This window comes from Haliotis cracherodii, unplaced genomic scaffold, assembly GCF_022045235.1.
Source record: "Haliotis cracherodii isolate W230 unplaced genomic scaffold, xgHalCrac1.p SCAF_15, whole genome shotgun sequence".
Classification (NCBI taxonomy): Eukaryota; Metazoa; Mollusca; class Gastropoda; order Lepetellida; family Haliotidae; genus Haliotis; species Haliotis cracherodii.
Window position 1 is genome coordinate 16,796,605 of NW_027266270.1, and position 25,051 is coordinate 16,821,655.

General features: G+C 42.4%; 2 protein-coding genes across 5 annotated transcripts in view; both read right to left on the minus strand.

Moving 5' to 3' along the window:
• LOC139462326 (glucose-induced degradation protein 8 homolog) overlaps positions 1-25,051 on the minus strand; it is a 303,774-nt gene that overhangs the window by 266,106 nt on the left and 12,617 nt on the right. For 2 of the 4 annotated variants that reach the window (XR_011653026.1, XR_011653025.1), the window contains exon 6: positions 21,238-24,762. Coding sequence is in view for 2 of the 4 variants with exons in the window: in XM_071243962.1 (XP_071100063.1) it covers positions 24,598-24,762 (165 nt within the window). In the remaining 2 variants the exon portion in view is untranslated. Of the gene's footprint in view, positions 1-20,861; positions 24,763-25,051 lie in introns of those variants that run through there. The other 2 variants (XM_071243962.1, XM_071243963.1) reach the window with 1 other exon arrangement.
• LOC139461553 (uncharacterized) lies at positions 5,156-10,974 on the minus strand. The gene is made up of 4 exons (XM_071243035.1): positions 10,971-10,974; positions 10,195-10,288; positions 7,090-7,369; positions 5,156-5,440 (listed from the first exon to the last, which is right to left on the minus strand). Exons 1-4 carry the CDS (start codon positions 10,972-10,974, stop codon positions 5,156-5,158), a joined length of 663 nt encoding a protein of 220 aa, XP_071099136.1.

Genomic DNA, 25,051 nt, shown 5'->3' on the forward strand with positions numbered 1-25,051 from the left:
ATAAGGTACTGTAGCAATTGGCAATTGAGAAATGAAGAATCAAGTCTGAAGCGAGTCTGACCACCCGATCCGATTAGTCACCTCCTGTGACAAGCATAGTTGCCTCTTGAGACAAGCATCGGTTGAAAAAGGCCAATTCTAACTCTGGTCGTCAAGGGTAGTACACATAATATTGAACAAGGCTGTGGAGAACGCAAGGGTATCTGCAAAGCCAGTGAATGGGGGTTTATAGTAGATTTATGAGGCGCTTCCATCAGTATTTGTACTCAAGTCTGATTTTTTAACTTAAATCAAATAATACCACACCAAGCAGTGGTGCTTTCAGTATGCAACCCAGGACAAAATGAGCTACATATAGTCTCAAAGCTTCATGCAAACTTTCAATAGTTTCTGTTAAGAACCTTACAAGCTATGATCTTAAGAGTAAAATTTCGGTGAAAAAAATGATCAAAATCAAAATCCAATATTGCCGCAACTAAAAAAGATATCGGAAAACGGCTATGCTAATTTGTTGTGTTCTGTATGGAGACAATTCTCAGAAAGTTTGAAATCATTTCTTGCAGTGGATTCAGAGGAGATAGTATTTGAAGACAGGTGCCCCAAAAACCCTGTGAAAACCTTGAATCCAATATAGCTGCCAAACCACGTGATCAATGACCAAAGTCAAAGAACAAAAAATATCAAAGAACTGAAGCAGCAGATACATGCAAGGTTTCAAAGTAATCGGACAAGCAGTTGCAGAGCAATAGGGCGAAATACACCTTCAAAAAATTCTTGTTTTTCAGTTATCTGCCCTTGGCCTTTAGGCCTACGGCCTTGGGTTTTTGGCGGGCACTAGTACCCAACAGTCTTCAAACACACACAAAATTTGAACAAAATCGAGGCAGTGGTTATTTTGCTAGGCCAGGTACAAAAATCGGCGGAATAATAAATAATAATAATAATAATAAAATATAGCTGCAAAGCAGCAATGGCGGGCTCCAAGCTATACTGTGCACAAACGTCCATGTTCGAATCCTCAAAGGGTTTCCTTGTACCAAATCCCTCAAATGTAGGCACCACTTGTAGGGTATCACCGCTACAAAATTGTCGTGTGCCAGGGTGTCCAAGTCTGTTCTTACCCCATTTTTGACCTCGGACATGTTCGAATCCATTAAGGGTTTGCTTGAACCAATTCCGTAACAAAATAGTTACCGGAAATCGCCACAACGAAATTGGCGTGTTCCAGGGGTGTCCCAAATATTAATCAAATATAACAACCAAATGTGTTACTTTTAGCATGCAACCAAGAACAAACAATAAGATGCATATGGCACACTAACTTCATGAAAACTTTCAATAGTTTCTGTGGAGAACCTTAAAAGATATGATCTTCAAAGTAAAGTTTCGGTGAAAAAAATGATCAAAATCAAAATCCAATATGTCCGTCGATATAAAAGATATCCAAAATCGGCTAACAGAGTTTGATGTGCTATGTATGACCATATTCTGACCATTCTCAGAAAGTTTGAAAACATTTCATGCAATGGATTCAGAAGAGTATGCATTTAAAAACAGGTACCCAAAAGACACTGAGAAAACCTTGAATCCAATATGGCTGCCAAACCACGTGACCAATGACCAAAGTCAAAGAACATAAAATGTCAAGCATCCAAAGCAGCAGACACATCTAAAGTTTGAAAGTAATTGGACAAGCGGTTGCGAAGCAATAGGGCTAAATATAGCTTTAAAAATTGTTTATTTTTCAGTTATCTGCCCTTGGTCTTTGGGCCTACGGCCTTGGAATTTGTGTGGTATCTGGTACATAAGTATCTGGATACACATACAAAATTTGAACGGAATCGAGACAGTGGTTATTATGCTAGCTCTGGTACAAAAATCGGCGGAATAATAATAATATTAAATCGAACGATAGCACTGGGACTCTTCAGCTTTTCGGCTTGGTGACTCTTTAACAGGCTGTAACGTCTTTGTCAGTTGAGCTCCAGTCAAATGGATGAGCGTTCTGAGTTCGTCGAGGCCCGGTTTTATGTCGTATTGCTGAGATAAAGTGCTAAACCTGTTTCCGACCTCGTCCATGTTCGAATCCTGATATGGTTTGCCTGTACCAACGCCGCCAAATGTAATGAACCGCTTGTCAGAAATCCCCACATGTGTCCCAGTGTGTTCTTAACCCATGTTTGACTTCGACCATGTTCGAATCCTCAAATGGTTTGCCTGTACCATCGCCGTCAAATGTAATGAACCGCTTGTCAGACATCACCACACGTGTCCCAGTGTGTTCTTAACCCATGTTTGACTTCGACCATGTTCGAATCCTCAAATGGTTTGCCTGTACCAACGCCGTCAAATGTAATGAACTGCTTGTGAGACATCCCCACATATGTCCCAGTGTGTTCTTAACCCATGTTTGACATCGACCATGTTCGAATCCACATATGGTTTGCTTGTACCAACTTATGCAAATGATAGTCACCTTTTGCAGGACATCACCGCTACGAAATTGGTATGTGCCAGAGTTAACCAGTGTGTTCTAAACCCATTTACCACCAAGACAATGTTCGAATCCCGATAATCGCCTCTTAAGACAAGCATGGGTTGCTGAAGACCAATTCTAACCCTCATCTTCAAGGGTAGTATACATACTGCAAAAGACACTTGACGGTCAAAGGGAAATAACCCTAGGTTTTCTGAGCGATGTATTCGGTATTTTGTCAATATTACCACCAGGTGGTGTTACTTTTAGCATGCAACCAAGAACAAAATATGATGTACATATGTCCGACTAACTTCATGTGAACTTTCAATGGTTTCTTTGGAGAACCTTACAAGATATGATCTTTGTATAAAGTAAATATTTGGTGAAAGAAATCATCAAAATCAAAATCCAGTAGCGCCGTCACCAAGAAAGATATCCAAAAACGGCTATGCCTATTTGTTGTGTTTTGTATGGAGACAATTCTCAGAAAGATTGAAAGCATTTCATGCAGTGGATTCAGAGGAGATAGTATTTGAAGACAGGTACCCAAAAAACCCTGTGAAAACCTGAAATCCAATATGGCTGCAACTAAAAAAGATATCCAAAAACGGCTATGCCTATTTGTTGTGTTCTGTATGGAGACAATTCTCAGAAAGTTTGAAAGCATTTCATGCAGTGGATTCAGAGGAGATAGTATTTGAAGACAGGTACCCCCAAAACCCTGTAAAAACTTTGAATCCAATATGGCTGCCAAACCACGTGATCAATGACCAAAGTCAAAGAACAAAAAATGTCAAGGAACAGAAGCAGCAGATACATGCAAGGTTTGAAAGTAAACGGACAAACGGTTGTGGAGCAGCAGGGCAAAATATATTGTCAAAAATTACTTGTTTTTCAGTTATCTACCCTTGGCCTTTGGGCCTACGGCCTTGGGTTTTTGGCGGAATCTAGTACTCAACGGTTTCCACACACACACAAAATTTGAACAAAATCGGGCCAGTGGTTATTTTGCTAGCGCTGGTACAAAAATCGGCGGAATAATAAATAATAATAATAATAATAAATAATAAATCGAACGATTACAATAGGGCTTCCAGCCTTTCGGCTTGGAGCCCTAATAATAATAATAAATCGAACGATTACAATAGGGCTCTACAGCCTTTCGGCTTGGAGCCCTAATAATGATGATGATGATGATGATGATGATGATGATGATAAAGATGCACGCACGCTCGCACGTATGCTTGCTGTAACAGGCGACTATGCTTGTTGTAAGAGGCGACTAACGGGATCAGGTGGTCATGCTCACTGACTTGGTTGATGCATGTCATCGTATCCCAATTGCCTGGATGGATGCTCATGATATCAATCACTGGTTTGTCTGGTCAAGATTCGATTATTTACAGACCGCCGTCATAGAGCTGAAATATTGCTGAGTGCGGCGTTAAAGAACAAACAAACAATACAAACTTACTTCTCATGTCTCGGATGCTGAAGCATGACACAACGACAGGCAAACGCCAGATCTTAGAAGAATTTCGTGCGCACGTAAAATGTTTCGTTGGTGCTATGCACTTGGGCGAATAAACTCACCAAGACGCGAAACGTTTGTGTGTAAAAAGAGTGCTATTTTATACTGAAGTCTATGCTAGTAAGCGGGGCTTTACAAGGATGTTCTTTTTATATAATGTAAGGTGAGTGAGTGAGCTGGGTTTAACGTCGCTTTGGACAGTATTCCAATAACATCACGGTGTGCCAGATTCATGTGGGAGGAAAGCCCGAAGCGATACAGGTACCACTTTGGTGAAACCCATGAAAAACGGGTATGGTGCTGATAAAGCTTGAAACATAATCAGGGCGAACTTGGATTAGAACCCATTATCATAAGTTTCTAGAATTCCCTAAGGTCGCATCACTGCTTTATGGAGGGATTAGACGACTGGGCCACGCGTGCCCTCATTGTAGTGAACTATTGCCAACAGGAGCATACAAGTGTAAGTCTTTCATGACGGAACCGTCCCAGACTGTTGAGGGCCGGTCGGGTAGCCTAGTGGCTAAAGCGTTCGCTCGTCACGCCCGGGTTCGATTCCCGACATGTGTGAAGCCCATTTCTGGTGTCCCCCGCCGTGATATTGATGGGATATTGCTAAAAGCGACGTAAAACCATACTCACTCACTCACAGACTGTTGAAGGTAAACACATGACCTGGAAGTGAGTGAGTGAGTGAGTGAGTGAGCTAAGATGTAAAGTCAAAACGGCAGTATTTCAGCCATGTAGTGACTTGGAAATGTTTTACATTAATCATAAACTTGAAAAACTTGGTACTTGAAATAAACCTTTTCCATATCCAAAAGAAATCTCTGCATAAAGCAGAGTCGATTGTACGATTCCGACTGTATCGTGAACATGTGTTTATGAATCCCTATCAAATAGTAATGATACCAGGTGTTCGCGAAAAGGTGAGCGTATCCTGCCCCACTAGTGGTGCATGTCACAAACACATGCAAAGTCAGGTCAATTGTTCACCTGAAAAAACACGGGAACATATGGTAGAGGTCAAAATAGGAAATTGCATCGGACATCATTGTTGTCACTGATGCGTCAAATTTGGAAATGTCCTCAACATGTCTGTCATAAAGCTTTTGTATTGATATTTATTTTATAAAACTGCATACTCAAACAAAACGAGACCCAAGGATACACATGAGTGTGATGACTTCACCGGTTATCGATTTTGAGTGACCGCCATTTGATGGGGAAACAGGCGGTTCAGCGGCTGAACAATCACATGACTGTAGTGCTGCCAGAAACTTGGCCACCTCCAGAGACGGGTTCCTACTCAAAAGTGACACCGTGTAATCTGGAAGCCTGCCACTGAAACATGGATGTCCCCGAACTTCGGCTACAGCAGCGGGACACTCAGTGCGACATCCTCCATACGGATCGCAGTTGTCCAGCACCTGGAAGAGAGAGCGAGTGTGTGGTGAGAGGGTGAGTTCACTGAGTTGTGTGCGGTAAGTCTGGGTGGTGAGTGTCTGGGTGGTGAGAGGGTGAGTTCACTGGGTTGTGTGCGGTAAGTCTGGATGGTGAGTGGCTGGGTGGTGAGAGGGTGAGTTCACTGGGTTGTGTGCGGTAAGTCTGGGTGGTGAGTGTCTGGGTGGTGAGTGTCTGGGTAGTGAGTGTCTGGGTGGTGAGAGGGTGAGTTCACTGGGTTGTGTGCGGTAAGTCTGGGTGGTGAGTGTCTGGGTGGTGAGAGGGTGTGTTCACTGGGTTGTGTGCGGTAAGTCTGGGTGGTGAGTGTCTGGGTGGTGAGAGGGTGAGTTCACTGAGTTGTGTGCGGTAGGTCTGGGTGGTGAGTGGCTGGGTGGTGAGTGGGTGGGTGGTGAGAGGGTGAGTTCACTGAGTTGTGTGCGGTAAGTCTGGGTGGTGAGTGTCTGGGTGGTGAGAGGGTGAGTTCACTGAGTTGTGTGCGGTAAGTCTGTGTGGAGAGTGTCTGGGTGGTGGGTGTCTGGGTGGTGAGAGGGTGTGTTCAGTGGGTTGTGTGCGGTAAGTCTGGGTGGTGAGAGGTTGTGTTCACTGGGTTGTGTGCGGTAAGTCTGGGTGGTGAGTGTCTGGGTGGTGAGAGGGTGAGTTCACTGAGTTGTGTGCGGTAAGTCTGGGTGATGAGTGTCTGGGTGGTGAGAGGGTGAGTTCACTGAGTTGTGTGCGGTAAGTCTGGGTGGTGAGTGTTTGGGTGGTGAGGGGTGAGTTCACTGAGTTGTGTGCGGTAAGTCTGGGTGGTGAGTGTCTGGGTGGTGAGAGGGTGAGTTCACTGAGTTGTGTGCGGTAAGTCTGGGTGGTGAGTGTCTGGGTGGTGAGAGGGTGAGTTCACTGAGTTGTGTGCGGTAAGTCTGGGTGGTGAGTGGCTGGGTGGTGAGAGGGTGAGTTCACTGAGTTGTGTGCGGTAAGTCTGAGTGGCTGGGTGGTGAGTGGGTGAATAGATTTGTGTGGTGATTGTCTGCGAGTGGGTGTGAGTGCCTAAATGAATTCGTGAGCTTTGCTGATGACAATATCCAGACGTTTCATAACAACCTGTGTAAACCTTATGTTACGGGGCCACGCGGATGGTTAGCCCAGACGTCAAAGGCGCCGGACATTCGCTGTGCAGAATTGCGTCAATTAGGCGTGTCAAATATCTATGACTGTCAGTTCGAACCCAAGATTCGCTGTAATGATGTTTATCTATATCATCAACCCTTCTCATATCCAAATATGTTCATAATTATTTGGAATTTTTAGAAAACGAATTACAGCCCCAAAGACCAGCACATTGTATGGCTTCAAAGTCGTTTTGAATTTTTCGCTGCTTAAACATCCTAATATTACAAACAATAACACGCTATTTTAGCCTCTGGATATACATGAGTAACGATCAATACTTCTTGAACATACGGGGCGGTCGGGTAGCCTAGTGGTTAAAGCGTTCGCTCGTCACGCCGAAGACCCGGGTTCGATTCCCGACATGGGTACAATGTGTGAAGCCCATTTCTGGTGTCCCCCGCCGTAATATAGGTGGAATATTGCTAAAAGCGGCGTAAAACCATACTCAGTCAGTCAGTCTTGAACATACCTTTGTTATCAATCTCTGGCGTTCAGGATGCGATTCGTTTTTCAGCATACGATAATCACAACCATAAATAACTCCATTGTCAAACAATAGCATATCCACTTCATCCCAAGTAACACAGTAGTAGTGCATGTTCTCGGCGGGGAAATAGGTGAAGATGGCAAAACACATCTCGTCATTTGTGCCCGCACCAAACGTAGTGGTCGTCTTCTTGGAGGTGGATCGGAACACGCACTTGGTCTTCAGGCAGTCTCCTGGTCGAAGTTCAACCAGTGGGTCGTACCTGCATATGTATTTCCAGCATATGAAATAGCAGCATATGTAATCATAACATATGAAATAGCTGCATATGTAATTATAACATATGAAATAGCTGCATATGTAATTATAACATATAAAATAGCAGCATATGTAATTATAACATATGAAATAGCAGCATATGTAATCATAACATATGAAATAGCAGCATATGTAATCATAACATATGAAATAGCAGCATATGTAATTATAACATGAAATAGCAGCATATGTAATCATAACATATGAAATAGCAGTATATGTAATCATAACATATGAAATAGCAGCATATGTAATTAAAACATGAAATAGCAGCATATGTAATCATAACATATGAAATAGCAGCATATGTAATTATAACATATGAAATAGCAGCATATGTAATCATAACATATGAAATAGCAGCATATGTAATTATAATATGAAATAGCAGCATATGTAATTATAACATATGAAATAGCAGTATATGTAATCATAACATATGAAATAGCAGCATATGTAATCATAACATATGAAATAGCAGCATATGTAATTATAACATATAAAATAGCAGCATATGTAATCATAACATATGAAATAGCAGCATATGTAATTAAAACATGAAATAGCAGCATATGTAATCATAACATATGAAATAGCAGCATATGTAATTATAACATGAAATGGCTGCATATGTAATCATAACATATGAAATAGCAGTATATGTTATTATAAAATATGAAAAATCAGCATATGTAATAGTAGCATATGAAATAGCAGCATATGTAATTATAACATATATAATAGCAGCATCTGTAATTATAACATATGAAATAGCAGCATATGTAATTATAACAAACGAAATAGCAGCATATGTAATTATAACATGAAATAGCAGCATATGTAATTATATAGCAGCATATGTAATTATGACATAAGAATTAGCAGCATATGTAATTATAACATGAAATGGTAGTATATGTAATCATATCCTATGCAAGTATAGCAAAAGAAATGTAATAGAAGCACATGTTTTAATAGCATATGAAAAAAACAGCATATGTAATACAAACATATCTAATTGTAGAATATGAAACAGGAGAATATGTTATAGCAGCATATCAAGTAGTAGCATAAGGTGTAGGTGTGTCTGAAATGGCAGCATTAAGAAGGATAGCATATCTATGATAGTAGCATTAAGAATAATAGCATATCTTATAGTAGCATTAGGAATAGGTGTATATGGTGGAGTAATGGAGCAGCGCCATATTTAATAGTTAATAGCGACACAAGAAATGGTAATAAATTAAATTTTGTTGACACACTCAACCAGCTGCGTCATATACGATGACGACATCATCGTACCCTCCTTGTACACAGACGTCACAACGTCCCTCTTGCACAAAAAGATCTTAGCACTACGACTATCGTAAGTCCTTGCTGGAGAAGCAGATTTAGTATTGCTTTGTACAGGGCGACCAGGTACATGCAAACATTTCCTCGTGTGAGTATTTATGCAAATACGAGTAAATTTACTTAGGGTGAGCATTGTTGTCATGTGAACGTATTTGCATAGACTGTTTGAGTAAATTTGCACAAGCGAAAGAGGCCATGCGTAGTATATTTGCTCAGTAAATATACTTGCATTGCAAATAAGTGTCAGAGGAGGCCAACCAGTAGACGGCAATTGTCACTTTGTGATCCAGGCCATGTGGTTCGCAAAAAGCATGGCTTAGTTCGACAAAACGAAGTTTTTCACATAGAAAATTGAAATTATCTTTCGTCTGTGTCCCTCATACAGATTCAGTATGTTTTTTGTTTTGTTTTGTGGTACAGAAACTCCCGTTGCCTCATGATGATCTGAAGGAAAGAAAATCACAGGCAAAAAAGTCACAAATATATTCATTACTTAAATATTGTTGAATATATACCATGTTTATATAACTTATTGCAAGAAGTTAATTTGGAGAGTGTATGGCCTCTGATTTGGTTAGATTCATTGCGTGAGTACACAAGCTTTACATACTATACAAACACCACGAACATGTTTATAGTTCACATTGTCAATTTTGAACTGCAATTAACTCTTCTATTAAAACTAGTTGTGACTTTTCTCCTGTCTGTTTTTCCAAGGTAGATGTGTGAGTTTGTCTGTGTTTTCTGCCCTGCGTCTTTCCGTCCGATCTCCGTTGACCTGCGTAAGACATGCCCTGTATGCGAGTTACACCTAGCTTAATAATATGTGAACAGGAAGCAAAATATGCATGGGTATTGTTCCCTCCATATGCGCAAAGTCCTCACACGTATATAAGTCTGAATGTGAGTGTGTTCAGGTCAAGAATGCATGCTAGAATCGAATAATAGTTAACGGTACAGGTAATAATTTAAACGCTAAGTCATCCGGACTTGATCAGCTGTTTCGATGTTTTATAACCTGAGTACGTGGGACACGAATCTACACAGACAACCAAGTCACACCTTGCACGGTGAGTGTGTAAGTAGATGTGTGTGTGTGACGAGAATGAGTGGTTAGTGTGTGGTTAGAATGTGTGTGGGGTGTGTGTGTGTGTGGGGGGGATGGGGGGGGGGGGGGGGTGTTAGTGTCGTGGTGGTGTTTTGGTGAGTAGTTGGGTGTGTGTGTCAAGTGTATGAGTGGTGTTTGGGTGAGTAAATGTATGTGGTAAGCGTATAGTTAGAATGTGTGCGTGTGTGTGGGGTGGGGTGGGGGTGGGGGGGGGGTGGGGGGGGGTGGGGGGGGGGTTGTCCCTTAAGTCGTCCTTCCAAGACGGAGGTAGTAAGAGTTATATATCATAGCTAGGCTCATGGTCTTACTTGTGGACGACTGGGTTGTAGCTGTAGGTTTCGTCAGATGTCAGGTCCCGTTCTTTCGTGTCATTTCTGAATAGTTCCACATTCTGTTGGTAACCTGTTGGTAATATATAAAGTAAGATTCATTTGCAAACAATCAACAAAGGACGATCGAGGTCGCTTATGCTGAATGCCATTTATGACAGGATCGAGTCTAATTGAAGACAACGGTTGTGAACGCTGCCATATATCTGGCTAGTTCCTAGACGTATATCCGACTCGGATTTATCACATGGATTCTAATTGTTACAAGCAATATTTTTTGGTTGTAACTATGTTTATTGTTTTATAGTTTATAGTTCGGGTCAAAATGCTTTGAAAAAGTGTTTCAGTTATATAACGGCTTTGCGTTGGAGTTTTAAATTGACGATGGTCTTAGTCGCATACGGGGCGGTCGGGTAGCCTAGTGGCTAAAGCGTTCGCTCGTCACGCCGAAGACCCGGGTTCGATTCCCGTCATGGGTACAATATGTGAAGCCAATTTCTGGTGTCCCCCGCCGTGATATTGCTGGAATATTGCAAAAAGCGGCGTAAAACCATACTCACTCACTCACTTAGTCGCATACCACGATGCAGGGGAATTGGGGTAGTCCAGTGGTTAAAGCGTTCGCTCTTCCCGCTGAAGACCCGGGTTCGATTACCGACATGGGTACAGTGTGTGAAGCCCATTTCTGGTGTCCCCCGCTGTGATATTGCTGGAATATTGTTAAAAACGGCGTAAAACCTTACTCACACACTCACCCATACCACGATGCTGAGCAAATAAACCAAGGACCGTTACCGGTGCGATTCCTGGATTCGTCAAAACTATCTGGGTGGAGTAGCCTAGTGGTAAATGCGTTCGCTCGTCACGTCTAAGATCCCAGTTTTATTCCCTACATTGGAACAATGTGTGAAGCTCATTTCTGGCGTTCCCTGTCGTGTTGGAATAGGTGGAACATTGGGTTATACATACGTACAAAGGAAATGCATATTGTACTTTTTATTGACGGGGCGGTCGGATAGCCGAATCGTCACACCGAAGACCCGGTTCGATTCCCCACATGGGTTACAATGTGTGAAGCCCATTTCTGGTGTCCCCCGCCATGATATTGCTGGAATATTGCTGAAAGCTGCGTAAAACCATACTCACTCACTCTACCCATTGACCAAGGTGGTGCCTTATATTTTATAACTTACCAAGGAGGCGAATGTAGTTTTACTCACGTATGCATGATTTTCTAGTCTACAGTGGGGCACGGGTGGCCCAGTCATCTAAGGCGCCGCGATTCGCTGTGCAGAGTTGCGTCCCTTGCCAGAAACCTATGATTGTGGGTTCGAATCCCGGTTCGCACCGATTATGTTTCTAGGTTTGTCAGCACCATACCCGTGCTCGTGGGTTTCAACGCAGTGGTAAACGTCTGTGACCTGCATCACTTCGGGCTTTCCTCCCACATTAAGCTGACACGCCGTGATATAACTGGAATACTGTTAAAAGCGGCGTTAAACCCAACTCACTCACTCACTCTAGTCTACAATTGACCTGTGTCACAGGTGGGAATTGGTCCTTCTCATTTACCTAGGTAGTGGATATGGTTCCACCCTGTCATTAGCTTCACGGGACCTTCATGATTTTACGTGTGCTTTCATCACTGCATGTAGCTGTGTCCACCACTCGGTCATGGCCAGGGGGAACCGAGGGCCGCAGGCCTGAGGTTTTGTCCCGAGGCAGAGTGTTTACATTTTCAACCAAACCCGAGAGGAAGTGTTTTATCTGTCATATAACAATTTTATTTGGGTATTTTGTATTTGGATAATTGTAATGAAGGGAGGAGGGAAACTCAGAAACGAATACACCCAAGCACATGCACGGGCATCAGACTTTCCATGATTTGCACGTGCTGGAGTGAGTGAGTATGGTTTTACGCCTCTTTTAGCAATATTCCAGCAATATCACGGCGGGGGACACCACAAATGGGCTTCACACATTGTACCAATGTCGGGATTCGAACCCGGGTCTTCGGCGTGACGAGCGAACGCTTTAACCACTAGGCTACCCGACCGCCCGCACGTGCTGGAAGTTCGCGATCAAAGTCGTACACGTGAGACGTCTTCTCATTTCTGTCAGCAGTACGGTGCACGACAAGAAGGATGGAGAGAGGAGACGGCGATGATATCATGAGTCACATCAGTCGAGCGTTATTGAAATTGAGGAAAAGGATGATAGTGACCGTGAGTTTCAGTTTAGATTTGGTGATCCTCTGGACAGCATGGACATTGATAAGGAACTCGATTTTTGTGTACCTAAATCGACAAGGTACAAAAGCGACTGGGCCCTTACGGTTTTCCAAAGATGGCAAGAGGAGGGAAGACAAAGGGCTATGGATTGCAATTTGGATCTTCCGAGTGAATGTACTCAATTTTGTACCTTACAGGCACGTTGCAGTTTTGTGTATTTGTCGTTTACGTAAGTGATACGAATTTTACTTAAAAATATTCAATTGTGTAATGAAAGTGTAAATTGCACCAAATTTTACAGACCACATTCTGACCATGAGTGAAATTCAAATTGTAATGACCCGGATTGGATAGTTGATACGTGAAATTCTGTAATTTAAGAATATTCCTTTTTCCATGAAGGTCGCAAGAGGGAAGCTGTGCGAAGCTACATCGGACGTACAGAAGGCTAACATGTCTGACATCCCGTCAAATGCACCTAAACGACTTCAGTCGGAGACGGCGACAACTGCATCGGAAGGGACAACCGGGTGCGTGGTAACGGCAAAGACGGCGACAACCGAGTCGGTGAACAAGGACAAGGCACATGTCGTGTTCAATGTTACAATCTCATAAATGTAACGATTGGTGTTTTAAGTGAATAATAAAGGGATGAATGTCAGCTTGAGCGCTTCATGATCATCACCGTCACTGGTCATCATCACAGACGCATTTGGCGAATAGGTTGGCTCCCGTGGGATTTGTTCCCACCACTGTTCTAACAGGGACTGCGCTGAACCGACATCGGGGGAAGGAAGGATGGGTGTCCTGTCAATGCAACAAGAAAAGAACCCTTCAGTATACCCACGATCATAGTCATGCATTCGTGATATTCATCATCATCATCATCATAACGGCATACACATCCCAAAGAATAGCATGGTACTTACAGCTGTTCTTGATGAGAGATCTACAGAGACAATTTCTTCCGTCTTTTTGCAGGTGTTGCAGGTTTAAAAAAGGATGTCCCTTTCGTTTCGGTGTCTGCTGCTGCTGTGGTTGTGGTTGGTGCTGTTGTTGTGGTGATGGTTGCTGCTGCTGCTGTGGTTGCTGCTACTGCTGCTGCTGTTGTTGTTGATGATGCTGCTGCTGCTGTTGTTGTTGTTGATGCTGCTGCTGCTGGTTTGCTTGTTTTTTTTCTGGGTCTTCTTTTTTCTTCTTCTTCGGTGCTACTATCTTGGGTTCAGTCAGTTTCCTCATCTTCGAACGTATCATGTCGCACATCACTTCGTCGGCCTTCGCACGTAACTTGGCGTGCACGTCGTCGGCCTTTATCTTCGCACATATCACGTCGTACACTTCACCCCACAGTTCAGCGGTCATTTCACCGCTCCCTTCACTGCTCCCTTTACCACCCATGTCGCTCTGTGTCTTGGCATTCATGTTTTGACATGATGCCTCGATTTTCTGTTCGTTGTTTCTGTCCAAGTCTTCACGGATGTGTGTCAACACTTGATGGTAATCTCTCCAAACACTTTTTTCCAGATAAAATGCCAACAACCAACACAACGTGAGGAACATCAATCAGAGGGACGATGTTGCTGCTTGGACCGTTCAGTGAAAAGTGATGACCGGAGAGCATCTGTCAGTTTTAAGACACTGACACCCTGCTTCCTGATTGGTCCGTTCCGGTGCCTGGTCTGGGCCTCAATTTTTCCAACAAATTATTCCAGCTACATGACGACGGCCTGTCAATAATCGAGTTTGGATCAGATAGTCCAGTGATTGATATTATGAGCAACGTAACACGCTATATTATGCCTCAGAATGAGATTGACCAATCAGAGAACAGATCTACTGATCCCACATGAGCCTGTATACCGTGAGTAAAAATCCAAGATGGTTGATACTGACCTAATAAGAGCCCGTATACCGTCAGTAACAGCCATCTTGGATTTTCCAACACCAACCTCACATATTTCACATGGAAACTCTGGTACCGAAATTTGTTATTTGTCACTGTTTTGTATTTTACTATCATTATCTGTGATGTGCAGACATTAATCTATTTTTTAGATCACGTTCGTGACTTTATTGATAAAGATTATAATTTACTTAAAATTTTCAACAAGGTTTGGCCTCTAAGGTTTGAAGAATAGTCTCCCTTTGATCCTTCCCGTCAACGTACGGTTGTGTCAAGTTTTCATTTTGACATGACACGTGCGCTATGGATACCACAGAGTGTATTTTTTTCGGCATAATAAATTCGTTATGGTGTCTTGAGTTGCCGTAGACGCCTCGCCCAATATGAAAATGATGATTCTTGCTTTTTTTACTGGCTGTGTCAAATAATATATAGTTATGGCGTCGTTTTTATCTGTCTTTGTCGGGCTTTTTCGTCAGTCAGTTTGAGGCGGTACCATGTCAGCTTAAATGATCGCCTTTCTCTAACGGCTGTTGCTAATGTGCTGTGGTGTTTTCTGGGATGAACATCCATGGTAATAGAACAACATAATGATATAATGCCAAAGTTCTGAGGCGCAGATTTTTTAAATGAATAGTCCCTTCAGAAATATGCCCCAAATGAATAGTTTGTTGGGACTGGTAAATAAAATGATAGTTTCTTTTGTTGAAAATACCCAAACGTCATTTTTGTGTTCATTGTGAAATGAATAGATTGTTTGATAGCCCTTAGCATAGATTGTTGGATACAGTTGGACAATAAATAGATTGTTCTCAAAATAAATTCCACCCCGTTACGTATATGCTTTTCTGTCCTTCTAGTGCCAGTTGGTACCGTAATAGTTTTTACTGTTACAAGGGATTACTAGAATATTAAATATGGAAGATATGAAACAGTATTTTCACAAGTAAGCGCCACTCAACTTAGGCTCATTAATATAAACTATGCTTCGTCTTTATAACCATACGATGCAAACGCAAACCATACCGGTGAGCTGGTTCCCGGCTCCCTATGCGCGTCGTCAACTTGCGCCAAGCCTATATTGTGATATTAGAGACGGGGCCCAGCTTAACCAAACCGGGATCCAGTTTATTATAGTTTTGTACTAACGCGTGATTGTTTTTATTTTGCGAGACTAGGTGTCGTCCTTGACAACGTTGTCACTTTCGTGTAATCGACGCCATTGGTGATGTTTCATCTGCACTTGAGTGTTTTGCAAACGCCTATCATTTCTTCGCTTGCATGAATCTGCCACCATGAATGCGAGCAGTTATGTTCGAGGTATAATTCTGTTCATCTTTTCCGCTGTTTTCGTCCCGGAAAAGGAAGGCGTGACGCATTTCGTCCCACAGTTGCTCAATGAGATTTAAATCGGGACTGAGGGCAGTCCACTGCATGGTTCTGATGCCATTCTGCTGGATGAAGTTTCTTGTTGCTCTTGCAGTGTGAGCAGGGCGTTATCATGCTGAAAGTCGTGGTTGCGGCGACGTGCCAAATGAGGTATGGCGTGTGGTCTCAAGACTTGATCAATGTACCGAGCTGTTGAGACACCATTGCCTCTCCCTGGACCGATGTTGTGGAAGTCCACAGGGCCGAGCCTCTGTGCAAGACCAATTCCACCCCACAACATTATGCTTGGACCACCCCACGAGTCTCTCTCAACAACACAATCATCCGAATAACGTTCCCCACGTCGTCGCCCGACTCTCTCTCTCTGCCATCTGCTGTTGAGGTACAGTAACGGCTCTCTTCTGAGAAGAATACTCTTCTCCACTGCTGGTGGCGCCGATGCTGGTGATGTATTGCCCACTGAAGGCAGTCCCGGCGATGACGTTGTGTCAGAATGGGTCCTCGGTGTGGCCTCTGACAGTGGAGGTGTCTGCTAGTTGATCGTCGACGCACAGTGTCCGCACAATGTCTCGCTGGTGTGTCCCCATGGTCTGTCAAGCAGTTTCCACAGCAGTAACAAAGCGATCTTGAAGATGCTGTCGCACAATCTGACGATCCTGACGTCGGGTGGTGACCATTGGTCTTCCACTACGTGGTCGGTCATCTGTAGTGTTGGTGGTCTGGTACCATTGCTGGAGCCTGTATACAGTCCTTACACAGACTTGAAATGCCTTGGCTACTTGCCAAGCGGTTTGTCCAGCTTGCAATCGTCGATGGGCTTGGTGTCCCTGATTTCTAGTCAATCTTGACATGTGGTAGCAATTCAATAACAAATGAATGTTATCCGATCTGGGTGGATTTTTATAGGGCAAGGAATGGGGGAACACATGTGCATTTCAATTTGCACGGAACTCACGTCCATCGGGTTACCATGGCCGTTGTCGTGATGCGGTTGGGCGATCGGTTTTATTGGCATCTGCTTTGTTTATTTGTCATCAAATTCATTTTTCGGGACAAGGTAATGTTAAATTTTAGAAACTTTGACAAAAATTACCCAGATATTTAAATGTCAACTTTTCATGCAATGTTACCTTGAGTGACGTTTCTTTTGTGGTTCAGTATATATAACCCAGGACTAGGGCTTGGAGGGGTAACTCGGGTACTCGAGTCGGATGGGTCCTGAGTAGGACCTGGGTACCCACAGGACTACTCAGACCCGTGATTAGTCACATTATATATTGTTTAATGACAAAAAACTCAATATAGCTCGGTGGTTACACAGGAAGTCGCTTATGTTCGCATTTCTTTCTGACGATGCACACATTCCTTTTGACTTGTATATGTTTGAGTAAAGATAAAGCTCAGTCAACTTCAGTGTATGCATGATCTGATTGTTTGATTTAATAATTTTGGCCATGGGTGCGGTAAAACATTTCCCAGTCAGACATTTTGTTCCTAATTCTTGAGACCTGTAGTGGGGACCCGGGTTGGGGGTCGGGTACCCAGGAAGTAAATTTGGACTCATCCCAGCCCTTCTCAGGACCCCACTTCATTTCATACGCTGTTGGTGTAATTGTTTTCTTTCCCTCCCAGTTGACCGGATGATCTGGTATCCTCAGCCTCTGTCATCGATGAAATTGATCAACCAAGTCAGCGAGCCTGACTAACGGGATCGGGTGGTCAGGCTCGCTGACTTGGTTAATACATGTCATCGATCCCAATTGCGTGCATTGATGCTCATAATGTCAATCACTGGAATGTCTGGTCCAGACTCGATTATTTGACAGACCGCCGTCATAGAGCTGGAATACTGCGGATTGCGGCGTTAAACAACAAATAAAAAAATGAAATAAAACTCTGTCCCTCTTGCCTCCCCCTTGTTCAGTAGATGAAGTTGGGACCTTGGGCTTTAGCAATGCCTCCTTACCCAAAACCCACTATGAGCTTTTTCTGATATGATTGAGTGCAGACTGGTCCCTGTTAAGCATCTTTAACTGAATCTATAAGCACAAGCAAGATCCTTCTCCCATTCCTAAAAACATGTATAGCTGAGACAGAATTCTACAATTGAGGGCCAACTTATGCAAACGGGGACCTACTAGGAGTACTTGACTGCCTTGATCAACAATAAATTCCCAGCATCTCCAATTGTCTTATAATCCCCATTAACTAACAACTAAATCTTTGTCTTTGTTCAGAGAATCCCATTGATGTCTTACACAATGTTCTTCCCACACATTCATTTTTTTTTCAATTTCCTCCCAACTCCTAGAATCCCAGTTTGGAGTCGAGCCCTGCCCCCTTGTCTGATCTGTCCACCCCCAAGACCCTTCGCCCCACTGTCCCTTCTGTGTCCCTCACCATCGCTGGTCAGTTCATCCTGGATGACTGTTTGATGAGGAACCCGCCCAACCAGCTCACTCCTTCCTGAAGGTTGGTTGGTTGTTTGTTGTTTAACGCCGCACTCAGCAATATTCCAGCTATATGATGACGGTCTGTAAATAATCGAGTCTTGACCAGACAATCCAGTGATTTACATCATGAGCATCGATCCACGCAATTGGGATCGATGACATGCATCAACCAAGTCAGCGAGCCTGACCCCCCGATCCCGTTAGTCACCTTTTACGACAAGCATCGTCACCTTTTTAAGGCTTGCTATCCAGGGTGGCCAGCTGCCTCAGAAGAGTGACGAGTGTGTTCAAGGAGAAAGCCCAGTGATCCACCATGACCATGAACATATTTATGATACTAAAAAAAACCCAAATTGTTATTTGGGACTGTTGAAGGATTTGTTACAATCTTTGCAAAAAATAAACTTGTTTTTTCTTTTTCTTTTGGTTTCTTCATTTTGTTAAAGACCTCTTCTGTGGTCTAGTGGACAGACCGTCTGTCCTGAAAGCAGGTCGATGGTTTGATCCCTCTCATACCAAAAATGCATTGAAAGATGGTACTTGTTGTTACTCTGCCTGGTGCTTCACATTAAGGGGATAAAACAAGTACTGACAGCTTGGAGTCAGAATTCTATGTCTGAGTGGGGTATCCAGATTAAACAGTGGCATGAGATCACAGTGGGCTCGCACCATGAAATCAACATTAGTCCAGATTAAAACAAGCAGTGCATGAACATCACTATATGTGTGCAATAATTTCATCTCATTTTGTTTCATTATAAGACTTTTTGTAACAGCTTGCGTTTTGTTTTGCTAAGTTTACAAATAATTCGAAATCAAAAGACTGAGTGAGTTGGGGATAAAGCCATTTTGAACATTATTTCAGCTATTAAAGGGCTTGTCAAAATAATGAAGAAAATATCTCTCTGCAAAACACTTAAATGCAATTTCACTGTCTCTTATGTATTATACTGACCCTGATCTGATGGGACAAATAGACCAACAACCTATTTCAATATCGCCTTCCCATTTTGTGGCTTTGGTCAATACGAAGAGGAGAACGTACAAGTAACTCTCCATTTCTTAAAAATAAAGGATGCCGAGCCTCACTATTTTTAAGGAATGGAGAGTTACGAGGATATTCCCCAATTTAAAACACATCCCTATTATTACACTTTGACTAAACATTTTCTTGGGGACAATATAGGAAAAAAACAAGGACTCTGTGTAGACTGTATTTATACTGTGCGCGTCACACTTGCGTGATGCACAAAGAATATGTTCTCTGCAGCTGTTGCGCTGCACAAAGCTGTCGCAAGCTGATATTTGCAATGCATGGTACATGGCCCAGTGAGGTGAGGTGAAATGGGGTTTAACGTCGCGTCCAAGATTATTGCACTTATATAGCGATGTGTGCATGCACGTGTGTTTGTGTGTGTGGCCGCTGGTACTAGTCCGGACTGATGTCAATTTATAGCGCTAGCACACTGAGATACCATGCCGCAGTTTAACATGAATACCCCACTCAGACACAGCATACTGACTCCGAGCCGACCAGTCCTTGTTTCAGCCCCTTAATGCTGAGCGCCAGACAAGGTAACAACAAATACCATCTTTTAACGTCTTTTGGTATGACGCGGCCGGGGATCGAACCCCGGACCTTCCGCTATCCGGGCGGACGCTCTGCCACTAGACCAAGGAGGCGGACCGTACATGGCTCGGTATATGGTCTCTAAGACAATGTATAGTTGACCAACAGTCCATTCCAAGAAAATAATGGCGTGTTTAAACAATAGAATGACAGATGTCTTAATTCACATGTTTGAAAAGGCTACACTTCTACATGGCGGGGCAGTGGAGTCGCCTTGTGGTTAAAGCGTTCGGTCATAACGCTGAAGACCCGGGTTCCATGGTACCATGTGTGAAGCCCATTTCTGGTGTCCTCCGTCATGACTTTGATGGAATAATGCTAAAAGCAGCGTAAAAACATATTCACGCTCACTCCTACATGGCCGGTGAATACATTGGGCAGCATTGTTTTTAGCCAATGAATCAAGCCACGGCCTGGTTACAGTAAGAAAGAAACCAGTGAGTGTTCTGACCAGAATGAGCACTCAGATAACATAGGTAACACTTCTCATGCAACATGCGACTTTGCCTTCATCTACAAAAATTTGCTTCAGTATCTGGCAAAGGTAGAGTTTGCACAAAGATGGACTTGGCAGTTTTAAGTGAGAAAGAATGGTCTTATCATGCTTATGCCACTTTTAGCAATATTCCAGCAATATCACAGCAGGGGACACCAGAAATGGGCTTCACACATTGTACCCATGTGGGAAAACGACCAGGTTTTTGACATGACCGACGAACGCTATAACCTCAGGGCAACCTACACCAATGCCCCAAGTTTTAAGGCATGGTAACATCAAGTCAGAAAAAAAAAGAGCCTGATATGCATGACTGAAAGGGAGTGAGTGAGTGAATTTATGCCCCTTTTAGCAATATTCCAGCAATATCACGGCAGGTGACAACAGACATGGGCTTCACACATTGTACCCATGTTGGGAATCGAAACCCGGGTCTTCGGTGTGACCAGGGAACCACTAGGCTACCCAAACGCCCCCATGACTGAAAGGAAACACAAGACAAAACCTATTCAAGTGACACATATTTTTATTATACATGTTAAAATATACATAATACTTCCTTTGTACATAATTACAATGTGGATCATGATGTCAGGTGGCCATGGTATTTGTATATACACAACACACATCTGCTGACAATTAAATACTAGCAACAAGCGGCCTCTCTGAAGAATAAACTGACCAGGAAAACTATAGTTAACATTTAATAATGTTTGTTGTTTAATGCCACACTCAGCAATATTCCAGCTATATGACGGCGGTCTGTAAATAATCGAGTCTGGACCAGACAATCCAGTGATTAATATCATGAGCATCGATCCACGCAATTGGGATCGATGACATGCATCAACCAACTTGAACCAAGTCAGCGAGTCTGACCACCCGATCCCGTTAGTCGCCTTTTCAGCAAGCATAGTCACCTTAACATTTACTAATGGTTGTTGTTTAATGCTGCACTCAGCAATATTCCATCTTCATGATGGCGGTCTATAAATAATGGTGTCTGGACCAGACAATCCAGTGTTTGACATCATGAGCATTGATCCACTCAATTGGGATACAATGACATACATCAACCAAGTCAGCCAGCCTGACCACCCATAGAAATGTCATGAATCTGTACTGACATATGGTTTGAAGATAATAATGAACTTTTAAGTCTTTAGCGTCAGTTGTATCTTAGTGCTACCTAGCTGTGTACATTTCTGGGAATCTTTTAATGTATACGCTATGCAGTTCTTCAGTTAATACCAAACACAAACATGAACTACCTTTAACCATACTCTTGACAACTGGGTAGTTGTGTGTCGTGTGTCATAAGTTCAGTGCCACTATGTGACTGATATAGAGACACATTGTCACAATAGTTAACCTGTATTTCAGTCCTGCGCAAAAGTGGACATTTTCAAAGATTTACACTTTTTCAAGATATATAGTAAGGAAACTCAATAGTTTTGATATAACCGGGGTGATTCTTACTTGCTTTCAATATTGCACTATACTGTTGATTACCGTATTCGACATAATAAGTGCCCAGCTCCAATAAGCGCCCATGGCGACATTTGCTAAGATATTGGCTAGTGAACAATCCCAATTAGCACCCCTTCCGATTGATCAATGTACATAAGACTTATATATTCGCGTATAATATGCACTCGTGTGTAATATGCACACTTAATTTTAGGCATTGAATTCTGGAAAAATATATGTCGTACATAAACATTTCAGGCTGTCAGCATAAACCATGAAATTTATCTTTCAACTCTGTTTTTTTCACCAAAATAACATTCTAAAAAGGGCCCCTATTTCTAATTTTGCGAATGCCCTGGGCGCTTATTACATCGAGTATGGTAATATGAATATTCTGAACAAAACATGAACTGTTGTAAAGCCACTTGTCCCTTGGAAAATTCCAGAGAAAACTGGAAGTATTGTTATCTTACTCCTAATATCTAGTTACCCGATCACTCAGCATAATGAGCAGCAGTGTATAAACCAGTACAAGTTATGATGTCATTAGTTTCGATGTAAAGTCAACATTAGGGTTGTAACGATTCACCAATGTCTACAATGTCTTCGATACAGATGATACTTGATTCGTCAGTTTGTGAAATGTGATATATATAGAACAGGAAGTAACAGTGCCACCTGTAATACCAGTGGTATTGTCAATTTGTATCTCACAACATCTCAGACAAAACTCCACCTCCATCACCATGATGCAAATTTATTTTTGGCTCACTTTGGATTACCCTACATGGTAGAAAACATATTTCAATGAAAATAGCCATTACAAATCTGTAGCGGGTCTATAGAATATGAGTTGTTTGTATGTTTAACGCAATGTTCCAGCGATATGACAGCGGTCTGTAAATAACCCAGTGATTGACATCATGAGCATCAATCTACATCACTGGGATACAATGTTTGTTTGTTGTTGACGAGGCACTCAGCAATATTCCAGCTATAAGATGACGCTCTTTAAATAATCGAGTCTGGACCAGACAATCCAGTGATTGACATCATAAGCATCAATCCACGCAATTGGGATATGATGATATGCATCAACCAAGTCAGAGAGCCTGACCACCTGATCCCGTTAGCCGCCTCTTACGGCGGGGATACGAAGACATGCATCAACCAAGTCAGTAAGTGTGACTACTCCATCCTGTTAGTTGCCTCTTATTACAAGCACAGTCGCCAGATCCTAGTTGAATGGTGCCTGGGTTTACAAAACCATTCAGTTCATTACGCCCCAAAAACCAACCATTTACACATATAAATCATGCCCCTGCAAAGTCCTGATCACCTTCATCTGTGCTCATAACTTGGGGTAAATATGTAGCCCACCCCCCATTTCCTCAATAACCATGATTACAACCTTGTAGCTTATTGTGGCATTCCTATTTTTCTTTCACCACGTTACAAAACCGATCACTACATTAAGATTACATTAGGTTAAAAACACCAGCACAACAGACCATATCATGATGATAACATAGCAAGACAATGGGTTCTACAGGGACTCTGAAATCATCTGCTGATACCATAGTAAATGTGTGTGTGGCATCCAATACATTTTCGAATCAGAGAGGACATGTACTATATTCGACGTAATAAGCGCCTACGGCGATATTTGCAAATATATTGGCAAGTGAACAATCCCCATTAGCACCCCTTCCAATTGATCAATGTACACAAGACTTACCCATTTGTGTGTAATACGCACTCGTGTGTTATATGCACCCTTACTTATGGGCAATTAAATTCTGGAAAATATATCTGTCGTATATAAACGTTTCAGGCTGTCAGCATAATCCACGAAATGTATCGTTCAACTCTGTTTTTTTCCACCAAAATAATATTCTAATAAGAGCCCCCTATTTCTAATTTTGAGAGCGCCCTGGGTGCTTATTATGTCGAATACGGTATACAACTAAAAAAATGTTCAGTCAGCACTTTGGTTTGCTGCTTTGCTGGACTCTCGAACACATTTTCCCATAGACTACTAAAAAAAAGTAAAGGGCCATCGAATTCTTTCATACCACTGTAACTGATCTGTCATGGCATGACAGTGAGTGAGTGAGTGAGTATGGTTTTACGCCGCTTTTAGCAATAGTCCAGCAATATCACGGCGGGGGACACCAGAAATGGACCTCACACATTGAACCCATGTGGGGAATCGAACCCGGGTCTTCGGTGTGACGAGCGAACGCTTTCACCACTAGGCTACCCGACCGCCCCCATGGCATGATAGATAAACTACAGTAATATGAATGAGTCAGGTGTTCTTTAACTTCTTATGAACAGTATAATGATGAGATGATGTCTTTGGAGATTATTTGTGACAACTGCGGGTCAAATATCAATGACTTGTATGACTTTCGACTGCAAAAACAAGGCCGTTCTTCAGATATTATTCATTGTATAAAAACATGACACTGTAGATACAAAAGCCCAGTCGACCTATCATGATTATTGGCAAGATGGAATCGATAACCTTTAAAGCAAACTCCAAAAGAGATGAATTTTTCAGGCTACCAGAAGCACACAGTCTCATAAGCTACATCAACCATCACATCTCCGCCCATCTGCAACTCACAGTCTAGCACAGAACTCAAATCTTGAACATGCAACATTCAGTGAAGATTCTTATCCAACATACATGAAAGTAGAATTCCAAAGTGAGAAGTGAATGATCATCCTCGCCCTCTGCTGGACAAAGATCAGATTTGGCACTGCCATTATAAATAAGTCTGATATACAGAATGGCGGCATAGTCATTTAGGATCTTCAATGACTCCTTTTGCAATGTCTGTCATTTTGGGGTATTTCACCTTCTTCTTGTCGAGTTCTTCTTGTGCCCATAGCAACAGTTTCAAGAGATTGGCAAGTCTGGGAGTGGAATCGGATTCAAGGATGGCAGCATTTAGTTCACTGGCAACCTGGTTTAAATTGCAAATTGTTAATAGGATAAAATGTTATGGACAAGGAATGTTTATGATGATCATGATGCTCAAATTTAGTAAAATCTAAATATTTTTTACATTTGTATACTTATCCTGCATTACTCCTTAATGCATTCACTGCTAACCTTATGACAACAAAAAGACAGTCCGGGGTGAAGAAATAAGGTTGTTTCAAAATCCCACTCCCGCTTTTTGTATAGACCATCACCGCATGTCATGTGGCCTAGATGACATCACTGCCTCAAACCGAGCTTAAAAACATACT